We start from the raw sequence: 26,998 nt of genomic DNA on the forward strand, positions 1-26,998 counted from the left end.
CTAATGAGTTCATTGATAGCAAGATAATCATATTCTATTTTTATTTCTTCTTCTAAGAAGTTATGTATTTTATATTCTTTAAAAATAGTTAAAGTTATATTTTTTAAAACTATATATGCATATTGAAGACTGTTATAAAATATGCATTGTTCCTCTATAGGCGATAAAAATATCGAACGAGTGCTGTCATGGAAATTTGGAATTCTGGACAAAGATGGGAACGGTTATTTAGATGCGGCAGAGTACAAGGAGCTTAGAAGGCTCGCTAAAAAGGCAGTGAGACCGAAAAAATGTGCACGAACATTCGCTCGCACATGCGACCTAAATCGAGACTTAAAGTTATCCAGGCAAGAATGGGGTGCTTGTCTCGCGAATGACTTTACTCGTAAGTTATATACATACATGTTTCTCATATGTATATCTGTTTTCATTCGATGAATATTATCCAATAAGAAATCATCAATTGAAAATGTCGAATCAATGATTTTTTAACCAAACAGACCCGATATAGACACATATAGACGTTTAAAATTTGGTTGTTTAGCTGTTTCTATGTTCTTCAAATTAGATCTTACTATTATAAACATATTATATTAATATTAATATAATATATTATATTAATATAATTTTATTATATTAATATAATTTTATTATATTAATATAATAAAAAAGTGTAAAACGGAATGTTACAAATATTACTGATTATATATAAATATTACTGATTAATTATATTTTCCCACTCATAAATACAGTATGTAATATAATATATCCCAGCAAATATAACAAATAACAGTCATATAACTGTTAGTTATAATTTACCACTTAACAATATAACTGTTATATAATATAATAACGTATAACAGTTATATAACATGTAACAGTTATATTATTGAGTGGAAAATTATAACTAAAACAGTTATATAACTATTACTTTCTGGGATGTTACATCGTTATATTTCATACAGCATTGGTTTATATAGAATATTATGTATAACGTATATACATATATATATATATATATATATATATATATAGTTGATAACACAGGCCTGCGAAGGTCATTTACAAAAGGCAAAGAGAATGAATCTGATAGATTTTTTAACGCTGAAAACAAATTTGGCTGCAGAATTACTCCAGCACGTCAGATTTTCAAGTAATTTATAGTTAAATAATTCAAACGATAACAATTGCACGATTTTTTTGTTGAGATATACAAATATGAAGTTATAAGAAAATTTGATAAATATTTACCTTCACGCATCCAGTCCCAAATGACTTGATCTTGACATATATTGCCCTGAGTAACATCCAAAAGGTTTTAGGCGTCGCTCATTGTTTATTATAAACAAAAAAAGTTTCACGAATTTCATGAAATCTTTAAACATCTTGTGCATTTAATGGAATGTTTTTTAACATCTACGCGATTATTTAATTATTTATTTTTCATTTTTAATAAAAAATATTTAATAAATTATTCAGAGGTACTATAGAGTGGATCTCGTTTTGTGTGGAAAGTTGCAAACCTATGTGGAAGCATACAATAATAGACCTTGCTTTGCACTGACTCAGGAGTGATGTGGGGTAGACCTTCCTTCATGTGGAAAGTTGCAAATCTATGTGGATGCAATAATAGATTCCTACTGTACAGTTCTATATAGGTTTGCAACTTTTCACGTGAAGCGAGGTCCATCCCACATCATCCCTGAGACAGTGCGAAACGAGGTTTATTATTGTACGTTTCCACATAGGTTTACAACTTTCCACGTGTAGCGAGGTCCACCCCACATCACCTCAGTGCAAAGCAAGATCTATTAGGTGTATGAATTAATTTGGTCCGTTTTTTTCTTCCAAAAAAAGACTAGTGTGAAAAAACATAAAAAAGTACACTAATCAAAGTATTTGCCATCGTTTGCTATTATTTTATCCCATCTGTATGGCAGTTGTTGCATTCTGTGATGGAAAAACGACTCGTCCTTCGAAGCGATCCATTCATTGAGCCATTTCTCTATTTCTTCATAATTGTTGAAGTGCTGGTCCGAAAGCCCGTGTGCCATCGATCTGAACAAGTGATAATCGGATGAAGCAATGTCTAGTGAATACGGCGGGTGAGGTAAAACGTCCCAGCCAAGTGCTTCCAAGGTGGCCTTCATCTTTCTAATGTGGCCGAGCGTTATTGTGCTGGAAGATCACTTTGTCGTGTCTCTTTGCATATTCCGGTCACTTATTCTTCAATGCGTTGTTTAAACGGATCAATTGTTGGTAAAGTTCGGCAGTGATGGTTTGGCTCTGTTTTAATAGCTCATGATGCACTACACCCTTCTGGTCTCACCATATACAGAGCATTACTTTCTTGCCGTGAATATTCCGCTTTCGTGTCAATGTGAATGGTTTTCCTGGGTCGCAAATGAATTTCCTTCGTTTGGGATTATCGAAATATATCCACTTTTCGTCTCCAGTCACAATATGATGCAAAAAAACCTTTTCTTTTTTGCCTGGCAAGCAAGATTTCAGACATAGCTTTTCGCCTCTTGATGTCTCTTTCTTTCATATGGCATCCATCTTCCTTCTTTGTAAATATTTCCCATAGCGGCCAAACGCACAGAAATTGTTGATCGATCAACATTCAACAATTGTGCGAGCTCATGTTGCGATTGATATGAATCTTCATCGATTAGCCTGCAATTCCTCGTCCTCGAACTTCTTCGGCTGACCTGAACGAGGTTTGTCATCGACACTGAAATCATCACTTTTGAAACGTTGAAATCATTCTCTGCATGATTTATCGATGGGAGCACTTTCACCATAAGCTTCTATGAGCATTCGATGAGCTTCAACGGCTGATTTTTTCAAATAAAAACAGAAAATGAGAACTTCAGATACGAGAATCAGATACACGATGTAATAGTTACAAACTCAAACGTTTATCAACTGAATATTATTGCCAGATGTCAATATTAAACCATAAAGCCTTTTGCAGACATTAGAGGTTAGAAAATTACATAGTACAGCAATTGATCGCCAGATGGACCGAATTCACACACCTAATATTATTGTACACTTCTACATAAGTTTGCAACTTTCCACGTGAAGAGAAGTCCATCTCATACCACCTCTAAAGCCTGTATCTGACTATACAATTTGTTGCAGCAATTTGATTGCTGCGATAAATTGCAACAATTTTTTCTATATCACACTATGCAATTTTGAAAAGCAATTTGGTTGCAATGATTGCACAAGATTTAAATTTAGTCCTAATTCTAGCAACTAGTTGCATGCAATTGTAGTGACATTTTTAGAGAATTTAGAACATAAGTCTTGTATTATATATGTTACATATATGTTTACTTTAAAAAGAGACAACAATATTTTATATATTGTATCATAATTTTATATATTGTATCATATTATTTATATATTGTATCATTATATATTGTACATAATCTTATTTAATATATTTTGTTCTGTAGTTGGCAATAGTTCAGTTAACCTTATCTTAGTTGCCTATAGTGTGATCAACATTCAAATAATTGCTGCAACTATTAAGTTGCGGCAATTAAGTCGCTGCAATAAATTGCACGAAAAATTGCATTGTCAGATACGGGCTCTAATCAGTGCGAAGCGAGGTCTATTATTGTACACTTCCACATAAGTTTGCAACTTTCCATACAAAACGAGATCCTCAATTATAATCGATATAAGCATGTAAAGGTCAAAGAAATTAAGATGTTTTTCAATACGTTTATTCCTTTATAACTTTCTATTATGTACATGGTGTCCCAAAAATTCTGTGAACCGTATAAAATTTCTTTTGTTTATAACTTTTTAATAAACAATGAGGGACGCTTAAAACCTTTCGGATGTTACTCAAGACAGTGACCTTGACAATATATGTCAAGGTCAAGTCATTTGGGGCTGAATATGTAAAGGTAAATATTTATCCTTAAAATTTGGAAAGGGTCTGTCAGGTTGTCGAAAAAAATCCTGTAAAAATACGAGTATATTTAATACTGTTGTAACACATTTTGATAAATTGTATATCTTTTTATTGTGAATCTGTCCGCCATATTAGATGAGCTATTTTTAATTTTAAAAAATGACGCAATATTCAAAAATTTATTTTTTTACCAAAAAATGATTCGTGACAAAGCAGAGAGATAACACGGGAATTGACTTGGAATGGTTAATTTATTGGACTATTATGTATAATCAATCTTGTAACTTGTATATCTCAGCAAAAAAATTATACGGCGTCAATCGGAATTGGGATTGAGAAATGAAGATTAATACTGTGCGATTCCATTGGCAGAAATATTTCAAAAAATTAGCTTTCCTCATAATAAATTCATGAAATTGATCGAAATAACTATTTTTGAACTATTTAACCACAAATTACTCAAAAACCTGATGTGCTGGAAAAATTCTGCAACCAGATTCGTTTTCAGCGCCAAAAAGTTTATCAGATTGACCTACTTACTTTGCTTTATAACTAAGTAAATTTAAAATTTCGCTGACTTGTGTAATTAAATAAATGGTAAATATATCGATTAGGAGACTCAATCCTAATGACATTGATTTAACATATGTCAAGATCACTCTGAGTAATCTTCAAAGTTTTAACTATTTTATTTGTTGTTTATTAAGAAGTTATAAACAAAAAAAATTTTATAAATTCATTAATATGTTTATCGAAAAAAAGTCTATTGTTGCATTAGTCTACATGGGTTTGTAAATTTCTATCCAAAGCGAGGTATATTTCGCATCACGGACACGGATTAGGTTATACCTTCGAAAATGAAGACCTGAAAGCAAAATTCACTTTTAGTGAGGGTCAAGATTAAATGTAAGTGAATTTCTTCTACGGAGAGTTCTACTTTCGAAAATATAACTTAATTTAATCCGCAACCGTGATATGAGATACATATATCTCGCTTTGCATAAAAAGTTACAATGCCATGTAGTATTCCACGCGTTTATTTTATATTTTAGTACGTTTTTTGTTATATATAACTATTTAAGAAATAACGACCGCTGATTAAAACCTCCACAACATTACTCATTATTGGCTGCATTAATGACCTTAAGTGTCGGAAAAAATTTTTTTTATTCGATTACTAAACTTATTTCTAGAAGTTCATCTATATTCCTTCATGAAATTATGAGCTCGAACTGATTCTATATTGTACATATAAATTATAAAACTTTTATATTAAAAGAGTATTTTTATGATCTAACGCCAAAAGTTGATAAAAAAATAATTTTCCAATTTTCTTTCTTTTTTAACAAAAAATCAATAGCTTTGAAATATATCACTATATGTACTTTATCATGGAAAAGGATTTATTATTATTCCGTACGATCTATAAAAAAATTTCGGTTTTGAAAAAAATAATCGTTTTGATTGGTAAAACAGGACGGTCTGACATCCTCTTATTAGTGTATGTGAGAATTATTGCAATCGGAGAGGCTTTTCATATTATACTGCATAATTATCATATTTACAGCTGATGCACACGCGTGCACGCACGCACACACACACACGCGCGCGCGCGCGCGCGCTCATATACATACATAACTTTTTATATTAAAAAAAATTAATGGATATATGAAACAAAAAATTCAGCACTTATTGAATCTAATAGATATTTTACTACAGAGCTCGGCAAGAACTGCACATTTCGGCCGATTTTCAGCTGGCTCCGCCTAGCACGTCCCCCCTTACCTCGTCGTCCCGCGCAAAGCCTACGAGCCGCTCGGCGCTCAGGAGCGGGCGTATGGCAATAGCTTTCCACGTCATCCATGAAGTACTATTATTGACGCATTTTTTTTTAAGTGATATCCCCAGTAGGCCTAATCCACTGATGACTGAGTATTTAATGAAGAAAGTCCTTAAAAGTAATTTACAATAATTTTCCCTCACAAAATCATTTTTCTATAAAACAAAACCTCAACAAATAATTTTCCTAAATAATATTAAAAAATAAGATATCAAAACTAAATACGAACTCAATAATACTATTATAAATCAATAATACTAATATTACTATTAGCCAAATACTTGAGAGCAATTTGTAAATTTAATATAATATTTGAATATATGAAATATCAATTTTACATCGTAGAAATATTATACATAAATTTTCCCTAAGAAATTAAAATGCATTTTATATTTATTTAGAAAAACTTGATTTTTAAAATATTTAAAATCAATACTAAATGAAAATTAGGATTCTTTTAATTCCTAAAACATTTTTTATATAATATATAATTTAAAAAAATGTTTTACGCAAGTTTTAAATCATACAGTTTTTAAATCGAAGTAAGTTATAATGTAAACTTGGCGTGCCCGCATCGTTTACATTATAAATAAATATATTCCCAATAAAATGTAAAATCTTTAGACATCTTAGACATTATGTAATTAAATATTTATTTCTGTGTTTGATTACAATCCATCGAGTACGATAAATTAGTCTTTCTATAAGTCTTATCTAACGCTACAGGTTTTATACATCTATGATACACCGTTTCTGAAATATCAGATTTCACTCCTAAGGGATGGCTTTTAAAAATTGTTATTAAACGGTAAATTAGTCTTTTTACAAGTTTTATCTAACGACACAGGTTTTATATTTTTATGATACTCCGTTTCTGAAATATTAGATTTCAGCCCCAAGGGATAGTTTTTAAAAATTATTATTATATGATAAATTAGTCTTACGGAGAAACCTTAATTAACGGTCCTGTTTTTATATTTTTATGGTATACCGTGTTTAAAATAGTAGATTTCACCACTAAGGGTTGGTTTTTAAAAGTTGTTATTATACGCTTAATTAGCTTTTACAAGTCATAACTAACAGTACAGGTTTAAACATTTTTGTGGCACACCGTTTCTGAGATATTAGATTTTACTCCTAAGAGGTGATTTTTAAAAATTATTTTTATATAATAAATTAGTCTTTGTAAGAAACCTTAATTAATAGCGTAAGTTCCATATTTCTGCGACGCATCATTTTCGAGATATTATTTTTCATCCTCAAGAGGTGGTTTTTGAAATATGCTTTTATAAGGGATGGTTTTTGAAAATTGTTATTATATATAAATAAATTCTTTTTTTAATTTTATTTAGCAGCAGAAATTCCGTATTTTGACAGCTCCGTTTCTAAGATATTAAATTTTTCCCCGAAGGGGTGGTTTTTGAAAATACGATGAATTAATCTTTCACACGTATCTACACACATACACATACATATCACACGTATGCACGCACATGCACACATATGATTTTGACTCTTAAAGCATTTTACACACGAAGCAATAATCATATATGCACGGTGTGAACATCGATTGAGGGACAGACTCGTTTTGCTTGTGTGCGTGCGAGCATACATACGTGAAACTGTAGAAAATCTGGCAGAAAAATAATAAAATAATGTAAAATTTCACAATTTTTTAAGAAAAAATATGTAATTTGCAATTAACAATTACATATTTTTTCTTCGAAACAACTATGTGTTTTTTTTACACCAATTGATTCCTCTCATTATTTTGTACATAAAAGTATTAACGCAAGATAATCAAAAAATGAATATTTTACTAGATATATTACGGTTTATGTAGAATTCAGGAATGATTTCAAGCCTCATAACTCGGAAAGTACTTAATGAAAAAATACTTTATTATAGTGTTTTGGAAAGCTCTCGAGATGAACTATAAGAATATAAGAATATAATGAAAAAGTACTTATTTACTACTAAATACTTTATTATAGTGTTTTGGAAAGCTCTCGAAATAAGCTACAAGAATATGCAATGAAAAATAGGGGGTTTCATTTAAGAAATTGAAGGTAACCTTTATGTGACCTTCAAATGACTATCCGAGGTCAAATTTTTGCCACCCATCTTCTGTCCCTCTCGAAGTCAAGCAACTTTTATTTGAAACATTTTGTTGTACATTCAAATATAAAAAAGTTATTGGGGTGGATAAATTAAAATGGCTCACCCTGTATATACAGGGTGTCCCATTTTAATGTCCCACCCCAAATAACTTTCTTATTTTTAATTTTAGAAAAAGATGTTTCAGACAAAAGTTGTATGGTTTTCAGGGGGATATAAGATGGTGCCATTAGTTTGACCTTGAAGAGTCAGTTGAAGGTCACGCAAAAGTCACTTCAATTTTTTTAAATGGAACACCCTACATATTTTTGCACATTCTTGTAGTTAATCTCGAGAACTTTTCAAAACATTATAATTAAGTTAGTTTTTATTAAATATTTTCCGAATTATGAGGCTTGAAATTATTTCTTAATTTTACATAAACCGTAAAATATTCATTTTTCGATTATCTTATCTTAATACTTTTATGTACAAAATAATAAGAGGAATCAATTGGTGTAAAGAAAACACAGAGTTGTTTCAAGGAAAAAATATGTAATTATTAATTGCAAATTACATATTTTTTCTTAAAAATAACTATGTGTCTTCTTTACCAATTAATTCCTCTCATTATTTTGTACATAAAAGTATTAAGATAAGATAATCGAAAAATGAATATTTTACAAGATATTTTATGATTTATGTAAAATTAAGAAATAATTTCAAACCTCATAACTTGGAAAGTACTTAATGAAAATTAACTTAATTATAGTGTTTTGGAAAGCTCTCGAAATAAGCTACAAGAATATGCAATAGAAAGTAAGGGCTTTCATTTAAAAAATTGAAGATGACCTTTATGTAACCTTGGACCAACTATTCAAGGTCAAACTGATGACACTACCTTATGTCCCCCTTAAAACCATACAACTTTTGTCTGAAACATCTTTTTTTAAAATTAAAAATAAGAAAGTTATTTGGGGTGGGACATTAAAATGGACACCCTGTATATACATACATACATACATACATACATACATACATACATACATGCATACATACATATATATATATATATATACATATATATATATATATATATATATATATACAGGGTGACCACCTGTACCATCCATTTAAAAATTAGAGAAGTGGTTATTTCAAAAAAGTAAAAACATTTTCTTTATTAATCGGGTGCGCTCTATCGAATGATAATATTTTCAACTTTTTCTGACCGGAAATAGGCGATTCAGACCGGAAGTGCATTTCTTTAAATGGAACCTATTTTTCATTGCATATTCTTGTAGTTTACCTCGAGAGCTTTCCAAAACACTATAATAAATTATTTTTTTTAATTATTTTGCTCACTACTTATAAAACACCCTGTACATATATATATATATATATATATATATATATATATATATAGGTTTCGCATCTGGTTTAAGCTGCAGATGAACTGTCATTTTGGTGCATTCACCTGTGGAACTACTAAAAAGTTCTGTGAATTGTTTATGAAATGAATTTACCGTAATTGTATTCATCATTTGCAGATTTCCAACGACTCCTGTGTCGTAGGTAATTAAGCCAAGTTCATCTATTGCTTGGAGCTAAGTTTCTGGCCGATCAAGTACGATAACTTGTGCTTTTATCATAGTCTTTGTAGTCAAGGGAGACGTTAAAAAATCCTATGGTATGCATTGGATGTCCTGAAACATTCACACATGAAATAGTAAGAGATTGGAGTTTTGGACGACCGATTCGTGTCCAAGTTTCTCTCCCGATCGTAGTTACGTCCGCTCCTGTATCTAGCTGCATTTTCAATGGCTTGTTATTGATAGTAATATGCACGAATTTGCGATACCGATGTCCTGTGCCTAGAACACCTTGTAACAGTATTTGTGTGACAGTATGTATTTTCGTTGCTTCGATAAGCAAACTCTAGCAATGTGTCCCGTTTTCTTGCAGATTCTGTATTCTGCGTTCTTAAACGGACATGCATCTCGTCTGTGTTTCGCGGAACCGCAGCCATAACATGACGATAATGTAGTAGATTTTCTCTTTTTTTTTTTGTAATGCAGTGTAGTAGGATTTGTTTTCTTTTCGTAATATTTCTTTTTAGGTGAATTCTTCGTAGATTGGCTGACTGCGTTGATTTCGGAGAAGCGCTGTCCTTCAACGCGCATGGCGTCAGCTGTGCGGTTCGCATGTGCATAGCTGATTTCTCTAATGTCTTGAAATGTGCAGTTTTCTTTTTCTGATGCAACCTTGAAGAGGACTGTTCGCTCCGTGTAATAGGTGTGGTCGCTTAGGGCGAGAGCCGTTAGCAGAATTTTGAGCTGGTCGATATTGAAGTTATCGAGCTCAAAGGCATCTCCTAGAACATTTACTTTGTCAAGTATTTCTATAGCCGTTGTTGGCGGCGAAGCACGAAAATTGAGAGCTTCAAAACGACATTGAAATAATGTTTTATTATCATGAAACTGTTTTCGAAGATGTTGCGCGAGATCTCCAAGAGACATCTCCTGCGGTTTCTTCGGCAATAAATGACTGAGTAATTGTTGACACTCGTCGTCCCCGAGAGCATGAAGAAGTAGCTCTTTGCTTTTCGCCTCGGTTAAACCCTTCGCTCCTTCCGCGAAAGTGCTTCTATGTCGTTTAAACCATAACATGAAGGTTTTACGCCTTGTAAGATCATGAACGAATTTACCGAACCGTGTAGTCAGATTTGAGAATTGTGACGATTTCGCATTATCGTCCGTTCTCAGTATTCGATATGATAGTATCTCCGCCATTTGCTTTTGTGACTCACCGATCTGACGTAATGTCTGCTCCTGGTTTTGCGCAGTTTCTGCTAGCGCTTGAAATAGTCGATCCATTTTCTTGCAGGTTCAATAAGCCGCAGCGCCAATTGTTGTATTTCGGAGTGCAAATTGTTGTATTTGTTCGTTAGTTTACGAATAATGTTTAACGTCGTTATGTCTTGATATTATGTCTTGATTCCATGAACAGTCCGGAGTAGTAGTAGAAGATTTGAGCACGTCGTTGTGCTCCGTACACGTCGACCACACCTATGCTTCTCCGATGATCCGGTCGGCCTTTTAAGACTTCTTCTTACTGTGGTGCCGTATGCACAATCGTACTGTGTGCATAATCGTACCGTGTGCATAATCGTACCATGTCGTACTTGCGCGTTATCGTGCGAGCAATCGTTCTTGGTTGCGCAGTTCGTCAAACAGTAGCGTAGTGCTTAGCGCCTGTCAGATGGCGCAATATACCTAACAGTACATATCGAAACAATAATCGTATACGCAGCGATGTGAACGCCGCTTGAGGGACAAACTCGCTTTGCGTGTGTGCGTGCGAGCATATGTATGTGACTCTGAATCCGAAGGAAATGAAGAAAAAAAACGAGAAATGTCACAATTCTGATATTCAATCATCATTTCTCAGGATTGAATGCACTGATTTTATTCAAACAAGTCGCAATCGAAAGCTTGTACTCATATCGTAAAAGAATCATTAGATTTTTGATTACGGCTTTAGTTTATTAAATATATCTTAACCGAAAGTTTAGTTGATGCGAAATTCCGGATAAGATACTTGGTAGCGCTGCGTCAAGAACAGTGACTCTCAACTCCATGCTTGGAACTCAATGCTTGGATTTGTTTTTTATGTACTTGGCGTCGCGATGCTACCGCGTCGCTTGATAGACCGTGCTAACGTAAACATAGGCCGCCGAACTTGAAAAACATTGTTGATGCCTGTAAAAGGACTTCTAAGACGAGAAATGAGACAAAATTTTATATTACAAAAATCTTAATAATTCAAAAAATAATCATTTCCGGATCTATGTTGACTATTGTACCTATGTAACTTTTTTTTCTTCTCTGAGCAATCTCTGAGCAATTAAATCCCAGCACTAGTTTAAAAGATAAAAGGGGGTGGCCACTTCTAGGTGGGACACGCTGTATATATATATATATATATATATATATATATATATATATATATATATAATATTATAATCCACATACAGAGAGAGATTAATTACTTTTGTTTTTTTGCTAATCTGATTTATTTTTATTTAATAGTTTAATTTTATCATTTATCATTTGTATATTAAAAGTTCTTGCATTAGTATTATTTTCAATCTTATTGTTAGTATGGATAGATATCAGATTTATGTATTAAAAATTAAACAAAACTTTTATCTTTCCTTTTCTCTTTTCTAAAGCAAATCTTCAAATAATAATTTTAATTTTATATACATACTATGTCAAAATAATTACTTCATCAAATATGATAATAAATAGCAACTTATTTTAATGCGTGAGTTTATATTGAGTAATATATTTATAAAAAAAATTAATGTATGCTTTAATAGATTAATATTCTATTTAGTATTTTAAGATTTTAAGAATAACAAAACAAAAATCGATTTTCTTATTTATTATATACAAAAAGAAAGAACATTATAATAAATTAATGCATCTTTCGCAGTTTTGAAAAGTAGTCCAACATCTATTCATCTTGTACCGACGTTTAACGGCGATTTATCAACTAGTAAGGAAGAAGGCGACGGTAAGTTTTACTTATATTCAGTTATGATTTTAAAAATTACTTTCTCATATTTATGAAAAAAATCTGTTAGTAAAAAAATTAGACAAAAAATTTTGGAATTTTCTATATTCTATTTTTAATTCTACCTAATTTCTTATAATTCTTATTGCAGTAAATTATGTGCATGCATAGCTATTATATATTTCTATAAATGTTTGATACTTTTTTTCCTTTCATCGTATATAATATAATATTAATTGAAATTACTACAAAATATTATAACAATACAAATAATAAATAAATAAAATGATATATGGCTTTGAGCAGTGAACATCCGATTCGTAGTTTGCAGGTTTTTAATTTTTCCATATATTCACTTCTTTAAAATATTTGTGTGTATGTTTACCATTTCCATGAGATACATTTCTATTTCTAATTTTAATGCAAATTTTTTTTATATTTTATGTATTAAATTTTATTTATTAATTTTGTTGCAGTGAATGATTGCATGTCAGATAGAAGATCAGTATTGGAAGATCAAAAACAAAATTCACAAGAAAAATTTTACATACCACAATGCACATCTGATGGAAGATATCATCGAGTTCAATGCTATTCCGGTTATTGCTGGTGTGTATATCAGGATACAGGTAAACCAATACCAGGAACATCCTCGAAGAATCGTACACCAAATTGTAATCCAGTCCCGACTCCCAGTAGACCTATAAAAGGTAAAAAAAGTTTAACTTTTTAAATTTTTTAAAAACTATTCATGAATCTTTCCAAGCGAAGAGGTATCCTATTCTAAAATACATATAAAATTAACTAATTTTGGGAAATTTACAAAAAATATATACATATTATTTAAAAATTTTACATATATATCCAGCAAACACAAAGTAACAATAACATAATATTAATGTTATAATTTCCTATTCAACAATGTGACTGTTATGTACAAGGTATACCTTACAGTTATATTGTGAGTCAGAAATTATAACATTTATATATTACAGTGGAAAAATTATAACATTGATTATACTACTATTATTGTGTGTGTCTACTGGATATTTATTTATATTTAAATAATAATAAATTTTTCAATATATTATAATTACTTTTTTGTTCCATAATTTTAAAAAAGTACTTTAAAAACTTTTAAATACTTTAAAAACATGTGTTACTGGTATGATTTTGACAGTCCTTATCTTGAACAAGAAAACTTTTAGTTAAAAGAAACTCTTAATTAATATGAATGTTATATTTGATATCAAAGTAAAAAGAAGATATTGCAAATTTAGTTATTTAAATATAATTTGGCATAGTTTGAAAAATCAAGTATCAATTTTTTACTAAAAATTTGACTTTAATAGCTAAAAAAATAATTAATTTTACATTCAATTTTACAATTTTCATCGTTTGCCACTTGTTCGTAAAAGACACTTGTTGTCATTTTACTATCTAATATTTCAACGTTTATGATATTTCATCGTTCGCGACATATTCATTCACAACATGTGGAGAAGTAAAATGGTGACGTTTAAAGGTTTGCGGACGAGTAGCAGATGACGAAGTATCCAGTATTATTAGTAAAGATCAGAAATGTAGGTCATATATATAAAAAAAATTAAAGTTCAATACTTCATTGACTGAATATTTTCTAAGAAATTATGTCAACTAACTAAGAAAACTTAGTTTCAAAAAAAAATGTATTTAAAATTTTTGCATTTAAGTACAGAAAGATACATAGTAAAAAATGAAAGAACATCTTTAATCGGCGATATCGAGCAATACAACACGCACATAACCTTCATTTATCTTAACTCATTTTTTTATATAATTATAACCTATGAACAGTACGAGTCTTCATTGATATTTCAGATGTTCAGCTCGCTGCTTGATTGATTGATATTTTTATATTAACGAATATACTCGTCTTCAGAGTTCATTACGTCTATTAAATGTTGATTAATGTCAATGTTTCCAAAAGTGAAACCTTCGTTAAACATGTCTGTCTATTAAATGTTGATTAATGTTAATATTTTAAAAAGTGAATGGAAGCCTTCGTTAAATATGTATATAATTATGTAGCAATTTCAATTGTTTATATAACACAAAAAATATATTTTAGTTTAAAGATCTACTAAAGTTGAAACTTCTATTCTACATATAACACATCTCTTCACACTTTTCAACCAAATCCTCTCAATAAATTTTTATAAATAGTTCAAAAATTTTGGTATATCTGTGGGGAAGTATTATGAACCAAATTTAATAAAGAATGCGTAATTTATAGAAAATAGTACCATTTCTCAAAAAAAATATCCATTCTGTTGTGTTTGTTTGTTGGTTTGAAGATTATGTTAAAGCCGTTGTGTCTTAATATTATGTCTTGACTCCATGAACAGTCCGAAATAGTAATAGAAGATTCAAGCACGTCGTTTATGCTCCGTTCACGTCGACCACACCTATGCTTCTCCGACGATCTGTCTCTCGGTCGGCTTTTTAATACCTCCTCCTACAGTTGTGCCGTGTGCACAATCATCCCGTGTGCACAGTCGTTCGAGCGATTCTCCGAACTCCATCCGGTGCAGATGCCCTTGGCTAAGAGATAAGCCGGCCGGCGCGACTTCTAAGAAACAAATAAATGCATCAGTAGTGCTTAGCGCCTGTCAGAAGGCGCAATATACCCAACATTCCTCCCTTGCTTCAGAATGCTATTTCCGATAGGAGCGAGTTCCTCCCAATGCCTTGTAATTTGACCGAATTCGATGCGAAAGACGTTCAGAACGACGAGCAGATGCTACTGGAGATTGTGTGGTCCCGTTGTTGAGAGGTTCTGCCTCCTCTCTTTCTTCTAGCGAAGTATGAAGTACTGGATCTGGTTGAATCTGTGTTGATTCTTTTCCGGAGGGTAGTAGATCTTCGCTAATCGTATTGGATTTCTTTTCCTGTCTCTTTGGATGATTCCATATTTGATTGAAATGTCTAGTAATGAATCCTCCTTCAATGCTGACGCGAGCGAGTGCTTTCCCTATCAGCCTAACAATTTTTCCAGGAATCCGCTGTCCATTGGAGTGTTGAATTAATACCGATTGACCTATTGCAAATAAACGTGACCTTGCGCCATGATGAGCGTCAAATTGTTGTTTCATTTGCTTCTGCTGAGAAGTAAGACTAAGATTAGGTTTTTCAGTTGCAGCAAAAATATCTAATGGAGTTCTAAGCTTACGTCTAAAGAATATTTCTGCCGAAGACTTATGATCTGGTAACGCATCACTGGATGTGTAGTTGCGTAAACAAATTTGTTTAATTCCGTTCGTTCCGTTGTTGTTCGTTTCTAACTGTGAAATTTGACTTGTGTCTATAGAATTTTTCAATGTTTTCTAACCATTCTCTCGGCTTGGTCATTTGATTGTGGATGCTCAGGAGGGGTACGCAGGTGAAGAATTCTAAATTCGACGCACAGTTGCGCGAATTCCATTGAAGTGAATTGAATACCGTTATCTGAAATTAGTACTTCAGGAGGTCCATATCGACTAAAGAGTCTTCGCAGATATTGACATGTTGCTGCCGATGTTATTGTTGAGAACCATCCTGCTTCTACGAATTTGTAGTAGCTATCGACAATGATGAGTACCCATTGTCCGTGTATCGGGTCTGCGAAATCAATGTGAAGGCGTGACCATGATTTCTCTGGATTTGGCCATGGATGTAATGGTTCTTTTATCGGGTTGCTTGCTGTGCGATTGCAATGATTACATTCTTTTACGTATCTCTCGATGTCATCATGCATCACCGGCCAATAGAAATAACGTCAAGCATGCTGTATCATCCGGCGAATACCTGGATGTGCAATGTATAGTTGCTTCAGTACAGTAGATTGTAGACGTTTAGAAATTATTAGTTTCTCATCTAGAACTAATGTATTATCAACTATGACTAAGTAATCGCGACGACGATAATATGGCATTAACTTCTTGTCAGTTACGTCCGATTTGAGCCATCCGTTTTGTAGACGATCTATAATCTCAGCGAGAATTCCATCGCTAAATGTCGCACTTTGGAGCTCTTGTCGAGCCGTAAAGTAAGAACTGTACTGATCGTTGACAATCTGTTGTAACTCTGTATCCCTAAAAAATTACCCTTTTAAAAAAAAAGGTAAAAAAAGGTGCTAAGTCCGCGTAAAAAACAGTATATGTATTTGCAAAATAGTATATTATTAACTGTAAAAAACTACTGTATTGTATATCCTACAAAAATAATGATATCAAAAAAATTGCGCTAAGTGAAAATAAAAACTTATAAAAATACTTTAACCAAAAAAAGTTATACAAAATAGCTGATTTAATTTTCTACATTATATCCTAGAAAAATAATGATATCCAAAAATTACGCTAATTGAAAATAAAAACTTAAAATAATTTAACTAAAAAAAATTGTACAAAATAATTGTTTTAATTTCATACAAATAATATTAAAAAGTTGCGCCAACTGAATAAAAATTTTTACTATAAAATAGACATATTTCTTTTTTATTTTTAATATTAAAAGCAAAATGATATTAAATGAATTGTAATATATCTATTATAAAAAATCGAATTGAAAATATGAACAATCATATACATTGCAATAATCATATGCATATATCCTGAAAAGTTTAATTAAAAAAAAAAAAGAAAATGATAATACAAAATACAAAATTAAAAATTATTAAAAAAATTAAAAATTAGAAATTAATAAATAAAAAATAAAAATTTATATAAAAATTAAAAATTAATACATGTAAAAAAATTTTAGTTAAAAAACTTAGCGCTGCTAATTTCATTAGCACATTGTTCAGCGTAGCAGCGCTAAGTTTTTTAACTAAAATTTTTAGTGACCTCTGATTATTTTGTACATAAAAATATTAAGGTAAGATAATCGAGAAATAAATATTTTACTAGATATTTTATAGTTTATGTAAAATTAAGATATTATTTTAAGCCTTATAAATCGAAAAGTACTCAATGAAAAAATACTTTATTATAGTGTTTTGGAAAGCTCTCGACATAAGCTATAAGAATATGCAATAAAAAATAGGTGATTCCATTTAAGAAATTAAAGATGTCCTTGACTTGACTTTAACGATGCCATCCGAGGTCAAACCAATGACACCATCTTATGTTCCCCTCAAAACCATACAATTTTTGTCGAAAACGTTTTTCTTTAAAATGCTTAGTTTTTGAAAGAAAAGGGGTGTACGGGTGGTCTAGGAGACCCTGTATACAAGGTGTCCCATTTTAATCGATGAATCCAAATTTCTCTTAAACTACGCCAGCTACAAAAAAATGTTTCAGACAAAAGTTGTATGGCTTGAAGGGGGACATAAAGTGGTGTCATTGGTTTGATATTGAAGAGTCACCTAAAGGTTACGTGAAGATCACATCCAACTTTTTAAATGGGACACCCTATATACTTTTACATATTCTTATAGTTCATCTCGAGAGCTTTCCAAAACACTATAATTAAGTTAGTTTTCATTAAGTAGTTTTCGAGTTATGAGGCTTGAAATCATTTCTTAATTTTACATAAATCGTAAAATATCTAGTAAAATATTCATTTTTTGTTTAACTTATCTTAATACTTTTGTGTACAAAATAATAAGAGGAATCAATTGGTGTAAAGAAAACATATAATTGTTCCGAGGAAAAAAATATGTAATTTGCAATTAACAATTCCATATTTTTTCTTAAACAACTGTATGTTTTCTTTACACCATTTGATTCTTCTTATTATTTTGTACATAAAAGTATTAAGTATAAAAGTATTAAGATAAGATAATCGAAAAATGAATATTTTACTAGATATTTTACGACTTATGTAAAATTGTAAGAAATGATTTCAAGTCTCATAACTCGAAAACTACTTAATGAAAACTAACTTAATTATAGTATTTCGGAAAGATCTCGAGATGAACTAAAAAAATATGCAAAAGCATATAGGATGTCCCATTTAAAAAATTGGATGTGATCTTCACGTAACCTTCAGGTGACTTTTCAATGTCAAACCAATGACACCACCTTATGTTCCCCATCAAGCCATACAACTTTTGTCTGAAACATTTTTTTGTAGCTGGCGTAGTTTAGGAAAAATTTGGATCCATCGATTAAAATGGGACACCCTGTATATAATAGACATCACGGAGCGCCGCTAGCGCAATCTTACGTTGAATGCGTCAACCGTACAACTTTGTACGCTTGCGCATTGGGGACTTGAGCGTTGACCAAGAGACGTATCTTAATGAGAATTTTTCATATTTCGACTTTGGATCATAATATTGCTGTTCACGATGCACGTAGAGCAAAAATAAAGACACTTTTCTGATATAAATCAAACTCAAGCTATCAATTAAGCCTAGTAAGAACTCGATCCGTTCAGCGATTATTTCAATATGATAATCTCGAACATCTCAAACTATCCGACTCGCGTAATAATACACGGAGTGTCTTGTTGTCCACTTACGCGAGACTTAGCACAAGACACTATCATGTCTCTTGATTTGTTTCCTGTAGCGCAGCTACAACTTCTTCGAGGTCGGTGTTTATTACGTCTTGTTTTACATCCTGTATTAATTTTGAAAAACCGTCCGCTTGACCAAATTTTTCGGAGTTGACATATTCTCTGTCAAAGTCGTACCCAATTAATCGAAGAGCCCATCGTTTCAAATGATTTGCTGTGCGTCTATCTAGACCTTTTGTATTCGACGTTTTAAATAGGGCTAGAAGTGGACAATGATCCGTTTGTAGCACGAAGTGACGGCCATATACGAATTTTCGAAAACGTTCAACTGCAGTAACTAATGCTAAATCTTCTTTTTCGATTTGGCTGTAATTCTGTTGAGTTTTTATCAATGCTTTTGACATGTGGAAAACTGCTTTTATCTAGCCATCTGGGACGCGCTGTAACAGGATGCCATCAATTCCGATCGAACTAGCGTCTGCTGCAACGATCAGAGTTTATCTGGGATTGTAATGCGCTAGTAGAAGTAGTCCAGTAAGAATATTTTTAATATCCTCAAACGTTTTCTTCATTTTTGCTGTCCACACGAAGGATACATCTTTCTTGATCAAAGCTTCGAATGGTGCTTTGAATCGGTGCAAATTTGGCACAAATTTCCCATAGTAATTAATCAGACCTAAAAACGAGCGTATCTCTTTTGCATTCGTCGGAGCTCGCATTGTTTGGATAGGTCGAAGACGTGCTGGATCAGGCTCAATACCTTTCGCTGAAACAATAAATCCAAGGTATTTAACTATTGAAATTTACATTTTTCCTTTTGGAGTCGAAAACCCCATTCTTGCAAGCGATTTAGCACGGCATAAACGCGTATCGTGCTCTGTGCGTTTCTGGCCATAAATCAGAATATCATCAAGATAGACGAGTACGCCTGGAATACCTGTGCTTGTTCCAGCGTATGTTGGAAAATTGCAGGAGCTGGTTTTAATCCAAAAACCAACCGATTGTAAGCAAATAAACCTCGATGAGTATTGTAGTTAGCTTCTTACTTTCCTCATTCAGTCTTAGATGGAAATAAGCATCAGATAAATCTAGTTGTGAGAACATAGAACTTCCTCGAAGTTTTGCCATAAGTTCTTCTATACCTGGGATTGGATAATCCTCCGCGTCAAGTGCGTCATTTAATCCTGTAGAGTAGTCTGCACAAATACGTATTTTCCCATTTGCTTTGCGTGCAACTACTATGAGAGCAGCCCATTCCAAAAAGTCGACTGGCGTTAAAATTTCATTTTTAACAAGTCTATCCAGTTCTTCATTGACTGGTTCTTCTAATACGAGTGCGATTGAACGTCGTAGAATATGTTTCGGTTTCGCATCTGGTTTAAGCTGCAGATGAACTGTCATTTTGGTGCATTCACCTGTGGAACTACTAAAAAGTTCTGTGAATTGTTCATGAAATGAATTTACCGTAATCGTATTTATCATTTGCAGATTTCCAACGACTCTTGTGTCGTAGGTAATTAAGCCAAGCTCATCTATTGCTTGAGAGCTTATTAGTGCAGTTTCTGGACGATCAAGTACGATGACTGGTGCTTTTATCATATAGTCTTTGTAGCCAAGTGAGGCGTTAAAAAATCCTATTGTATGACTTGGATGTCCTGAGACATTAACACATGAAGTAGTACGACGTTTTTTTGGAGTTTTGGACGTCCGATTCGTGTGCAAGTTTCTCTCCCGATCGTAGTTACGTCCGCCCCTGTGTCTAACTGCATTTTCAATGGCTTGTTATTGATAGTAATATGCACGAATTTGTGATACCGATTGTCATGTGCCTAGAACACCTTGTAATATGACAGTATTTATTTTATTTCGTTGCTTCGACAAGCAAACTCTAACAATGTATCCCGTTTTCTTGCAGATTCTGTATTCTGCGTTCTTAAATGGACATGCATCCCGTCTGTGTTTCGCAGAACCGCAGCCATGGCATGGCGATAATATAGTAGAATTTGTCTTCTTTTCGTAATGCAGTGTAGTAGGATTTGTTTTCTTTTCGTAATATTTACCTTTCTTTTTAGATAAATTCTTCGTTGGTTGGCTGACTGCATTTTCTGAGAAGCGTTGTCCTTCAACTGTGCGGTTCGCATGTGCGTAGTAGATTTCTCTAATGTCTTGAATTTTCAGTTTTCTTTTTCTGATGCAACCTTGAAAAGGACTGTTCGCTCCGTGTAGTGGGTGTGGTCGCTTAGGACGAGAGCCGTTAGCAGAATTTTGAGTTGGTCGATATTGAAATTATCGAGCTCAAAGGCATTTCCCAGAACATTTACTTTGTCAAGTATTTCTATAGCCGTTGCTGGCAGGGAAGCACGAAAATTGAGAGCTTCAAAACGACGTTGAAATAACGTTTTATTATCATGGAACTGTTTTCGAAGATGTTGCACGAGGTCTACAAAAGACATCTCATGCGGTTTCTTCGGTGATAAACGACTGAGTAATTGTTGATACTCGTCGTCCTCGAGAGCATGAAGAAGTAGCTCTTTGCTCTCCGCCTCGGTTAAACCCTTCTCTCCTTCCGCGAAAGTGCTTCTATGTCGTTCAAACCATAACGTGAAGGTTTTACGCCTTGTAGGATCATAAACGAATTTACCGAACCGTGTAGCCAGATTTGAGAATTGTGATGATGTCGCATTATCGTCCGTTCTCAGTATTCGATGTGATAGTATCTCCGCCATTTGCTTTTGTGAGCTCACCGATCTGATGTAATGTCAGCTCCTGGTTTTGCGCAGTTTCTGCTAGCGCTTGAAGTATTAGGTCCATTTTCTTGCAGGTTCAATAAGCCACAGCGCCAATTGTTGTGGTTGTTTGTTGGTTTTCGGATTATGTTAAAGCCGTTGTGTCTTAATATTATGTCTTGACTCCATGAACAGCCGAAGTAGTAATAGAAGATTCAAGCACGTCGTTTATGCTCCGTTCACGTTGACCACACCTATGCTTCTCCGACGGTCCGTCTCTCGGTCCGGCCTCCTCCTATTGTTGTGCCGTGTGCACAGTCGTCCCGTGTGCACAGTCGTTCAAGCGATTCTCCGAACTCCATCCGGTGCAGATGCCCTTGGCTAAGAGATAAGCCGGCCGGCGCGACGTCTAAGAAACATATATTCTAAGAAACATATAAATGCATCATCAATCAGTAGTGCTTAGCGCCTGTCAGAAGACGCAATATATCCAACACATTCACTAAAAAAACCAAATTTTTAAAAGGAATTACATTTGTAAAAAGAATTAAAAGACCTTTAAAATTATGTGTCATTTAATTTCTATTCTCATTTAAGATTTTTAAAGAAAAACTATGAAGGAAATGAAGAGGCATTATCGAATTTATCACATTTATATATTCCTCTTAAAAACAAAATCGATTTTTTTCGATATTTTTTGCAAAAATTAGTTGATCATAAAATAAAGAACATAAAAATTTTTCAAATGCATACCCTGTATATATAAAAATTTCATGTGCATCATTAAAGTTCAAACAATAGTCTTTAGTAATTCAAGTATTTAGTATGCAGTAATTCAGTCATTCTCAGTAATTCAACGCTTTATAATTAGAATTCAGAGGTTAGTTACACTTTGTGGCTAGCCGTACTATTCTAGGATATTAGCGGTCGAGCACTAAACGTAACAGTGTTATATCATTGATGTATCGTTGCAAATTAGACGGAGCAAGTAATACACTGTCATTTGGACGATTTAATTTAAAATTTTTATTTTCATTTCTTCTAATATTATTCTATATGAAAAACGAAGCCAAAATGTGGCTAATAGAACTATAATTATTGATTAAGCGATCATTTGGATTCTATATATAAGTAGTTGGGAGCATCTTAATAAGCGAACTGCAATCTCTTCCATATGGGAATGTTTTTTGATCTTGGAATGTTACATTTGTTGAAATTCATAGAGAAAACATGTAATTTTGCAAATATAATAATTTTCGTAAAAAAATTGTAAAAATCATCAACTTTCAACAATTTTTTTTATAAGTTAAACTATGGTTCCTAAAAAATTATATTTATTGAAATTTTTATTCAGCGACTTTGATTCAGCATGAATAAAATCTTGAAATTTGAAGTCTATCGAGAAACAATTTTCCCTAAATTGTGTACGGAGTTTTTTCCTTGTTTTTTAACTTACCGGTTTTTTAGCTTACTTGCATCATATCGAGGAATATTTGTTCGTTCGAAATCTTATGATACAAAATCTTTTTTCAAATTCTTTTTTAAAATTAAAATATATTTAAATTGCTAATATTTTATTATATGCATAATTAATTTATTTGTTAATTTTCCATTTTTTTCTCTGAATTTGTGAGTTTTCTTCCGGTCACTTTAAATTAATATACATAAATTAATATATACAATATACACTAAAGAATATTGCACATACAAAAATCTGGAAATATTGTGCAGAAGAATATTTATTCAATGCAGCAGTTGCTTTTGAATGCACTGATTTTTTAATTAAGCAGTATCTCTTACAAATATGTGTATCTTCGTTATTTTTATAATTTTTAATAAAACCTTTAAAAATTTAAAATCTTAAATGTTTAAAAATGTTTTAAAAAAAGGAGCGATGAGTGTAAGCGCGTAACGAAAGCTCCTCCCCTCCCTAATCACCGCTTCGCCGCGCGCCGCCATTATGTTATAGTCAGACCACCTTCACCGTCGTGTGCTTCTAGCCACGCACATTGGCCGATCTTCTTTATTTAATTTTTCGTTAATTATTGCGACAATCACAAAACAATAGAGGTCATTCCTTCTTAATTTGAGCCAATCTACTTCCTTATTTCGTCAAGGTCGAAAATTGACGGATACCTTGTATAATAAATATGCAGGGTGTCAGGAAGTTTTTCGCAGTGTGAAAGTAGATTGGCTTAAATTAAAAAGGAAGGTCTTCTATTATTTTGCGATATTTACAATAATTAATGAAAAATTAATTAAAGAAGATCGGCCAATGCACGTGGCTAGAAGTGTGCGGCGGTGAAGGCGTCTCACTGTAACATAATAGTGGCGCGCGACGAAGCAGTGATTAGGGAGAGGAGGAGCAATGAGTGTGTAAGCGCGCGGCGAAGGCTCTTCCCCTCCCCAATCATCGCTTCGCCGCGCGTCGCTATTATGTTACAGTGAGACCGCCTTCACCGCCACGCACTTCTAATCATGCACATTGGCCGATTTTCTTTGATTAATTTTTTATTAATTATCGCAAATATCGCAAAATAGTATAGAACTTTCCTTTTTAATTTGAGCCAATCTACTTTCACACTTCGGGACTGCGAAAAATTTCCTAACACCCTATATATAAAAAACAATTTTATATTATGTTTAGTATGTTGAACTCAAACAAAATCAAACACATATTTTTACTGCTTTATTGTCTCACTTGTGTCTAATGGCTTTTACACATAGAACGTGGTAATGCTTGCCATGCGGCAAGAAGCGGTAGCCAATCAATCTTTCGCTTTTATAAAAAAGTTGATTATTCCCCACGTTACTTTTTGCTTGTGACAAACGTTTTATCGCATTTTATATGTATAAGCCATCTAGATAATTAACTGTTTTGTTTAAATAAATATTTGAAAATACATTACAAATAATTATACATAAAGATAAAAAATTCTTCCATTTCATGAATTTGAATGAACATGATGTATTTAACATATTTAACTAAACAGGCAGATTATAAATGCAATTGCATATTTGAAATGCAGATTATATAAATAAAAATATATGGCAATATTTATCTTCATTATAATGGACACATATTTATTATATATTAGTTAACATTAATTTATTTTAATAGGATGTCCTGAGCTAAAAAAACAACTATTTCTTCGGGATCTAATGGACCTCATGAAAGAAAAAATGACTGCATCCAATAGTGATTCTGACGAAACTACTACTAAATGGCAAGCTTCTAAGGAAGAAAGAATAGCTACATGGCATTTTGTGATGCTTGATAAAAATAAAAACAAGGTATGTGAAAATACTCAACAAAAAGTAATTATAATTTTTTTATTAATAGTCGAATATTTTATAATAGATGTATAAAATATCGTTTTCATATTCAAATTTCTATATATATAACATTTGCATAATTTTTCCATTAATTTAAAGCGTGTATATGTGTCCTATAACTTAATTAGATCAGCATTTTTTAAACTAAAAGTCGCGATGACATATCAAGGAGATAGAGGGCAAATTTGCTCTCACACCCTCTCGTTTCCAATGAGGCTGGATTCTCTATATTCATATTATCAGGAACGTTGTTATCAAGAATACTAGTTCGGGAACAAAGAGATCCCAAATCCCGAAATTCTGTTAAATAGAATAGAGATAGGGAAGACTTCTCTATGCCCACTTCATTGTCCCGCAAGATGTCTGATCTTAACTTCGGGAATAGCCGGGAATCAAAAGACGGGAATCAAAATTTCGATCTATCCTAATTCCTGATATTACCGAAAAATCTCGGTTCTTGTCATAGCAGATAATCTTTATCTCATCCCTATTTCATCTATTTGCGAGTCCACTGATTTCGCTCAACTTGAAATATATTATAGTTCTATCCCCCAGTAATTCGTCGTAAAGTAATACGACTTCTCAAATATTCGCGAGAAAAACGTGTTTAATTCTTTTGTTTCTGTAGGCGCCTGTAGGCGTTTGGAAATTTTGGTAATTGTATACTATTGACGCCTTCAGTATTTATTAGGAGTACAAATAAGTCTCCGCCGTTTGACAAAAGATGGCCTCACCAGTAAGTTGTAAGATGGTTGAAATTGTCAGATGTAAAACGTCATATCGTAAGGTTGGACATCTGGCAACACCATAACCTTGAAATATTAGCGATTTTGTATTAGCATCACATAATTTTTTTCGTGCGAAAATGTCGAGTTTTGAGCCGAATAAGCGTCATTTGCGGGAACTTTTGATTTACTTCTTTAAAATTAATAAATATCTTAATATCGCTAGTCGAATAATCAAAGGATTATTGAAAAAATGTAGTCGACCAAACTAGCCAGAAATTTAGTTTATTATTACGACGTTTCGACCATATGGTTGTGGTCCTTATCAAGTACATACGAAGCCATAAATCAAGAGACCGGCATAGACGATGATCTTATAAATTGCACAAATCACATTAAAAAAAAAAAAAAAACGTTATTTATTAAAAGATTTAAATTAGAGAGAAATTGATGTGTCCGTGAGAGACATCGTCAAGAGACAACTTACTTCTTTAATTTGAAGAAATCTGCAGCTGAGGCGCATCAATTGCTTGTAGAAGCATATGGTGAGGCTGCTTTAAGTGAGAGAAGTTGTCGTGAGTGGTTTCATAAGTTTAAGAACGGTGAGTTTGACGGTGAGTTTCGAAGACAAAGAACGTAGCAGAAGGCCGAAAGTGTACGAAGACGCAGAATTGGAAACATTATTGGAGGAAGATTCGTGCCAAACGCAAGAAGAACTTGCACTTACATTAGGAGTGACTCAACAAACAATTTCACATCGTTTAAAATCGTTGGGAATAATTCAAAAGCAAGGAAATTGGGTTCCATATGAACTGAAGCCGAGAAACGTTGAACGCCGATTTTGCACATGTGAAATGCTACTTGCCAGGCATAAACGAAAGGGTTTTTTGCATCGTATAGTCACTGGTGATGAAAAATGGATCCACTACGACCCAAAGAAGAGGAAATCATGGGGACCACGTGGCCATGCTTCAACATCGACAGCCAAGCCGAATATTCATGAAAAAAAACTTATGTTGTGTATTTGGTGGGATCAGCTTGGTGTTGTGTATTATGAGTTGCTCAAACCGAACGAAATCATTACTGGGGCTCTCTACCGAGCACAATTGATGAGATTGAGCCGAGCACTCAAGGAAAAACGCGCCTTACTACTCCAGACACGACAAAATTATTCTCCTGCATGATAATGCTCGTCCACATGTTGCGGCGCTGATCAAAACCTACTTGGAAACAATTGGGAACACTCAATTGGGAAGTCCTACCCCACCCGCCGTATTCA

At 32.8% G+C, this 26,998-nt stretch overlaps 1 protein-coding gene across 1 annotated transcript in view; it reads left to right on the forward strand.

The window, feature by feature from the left end:
• Positions 1-26,998, forward strand: part of LOC105259517 (SPARC-related modular calcium-binding protein 2) — a 156,564-nt gene that overhangs the window by 116,508 nt on the left and 13,058 nt on the right. The window contains exons 4-7 of the mRNA XM_025414539.1: positions 161-385; positions 12,372-12,452; positions 12,929-13,162; positions 24,780-24,952. Coding sequence (XP_025270324.1) covers positions 161-385; positions 12,372-12,452; positions 12,929-13,162; positions 24,780-24,952 — 713 coding nt within the window. The remainder of the gene's footprint in view (positions 1-160; positions 386-12,371; positions 12,453-12,928; positions 13,163-24,779; positions 24,953-26,998) is intronic.

Source organism: Camponotus floridanus, unplaced genomic scaffold, assembly GCF_003227725.1.
Source record: "Camponotus floridanus strain SB8 unplaced genomic scaffold, Cflo_v7.5 scaffold83, whole genome shotgun sequence".
Classification (NCBI taxonomy): Eukaryota; Metazoa; Arthropoda; class Insecta; order Hymenoptera; family Formicidae; genus Camponotus; species Camponotus floridanus.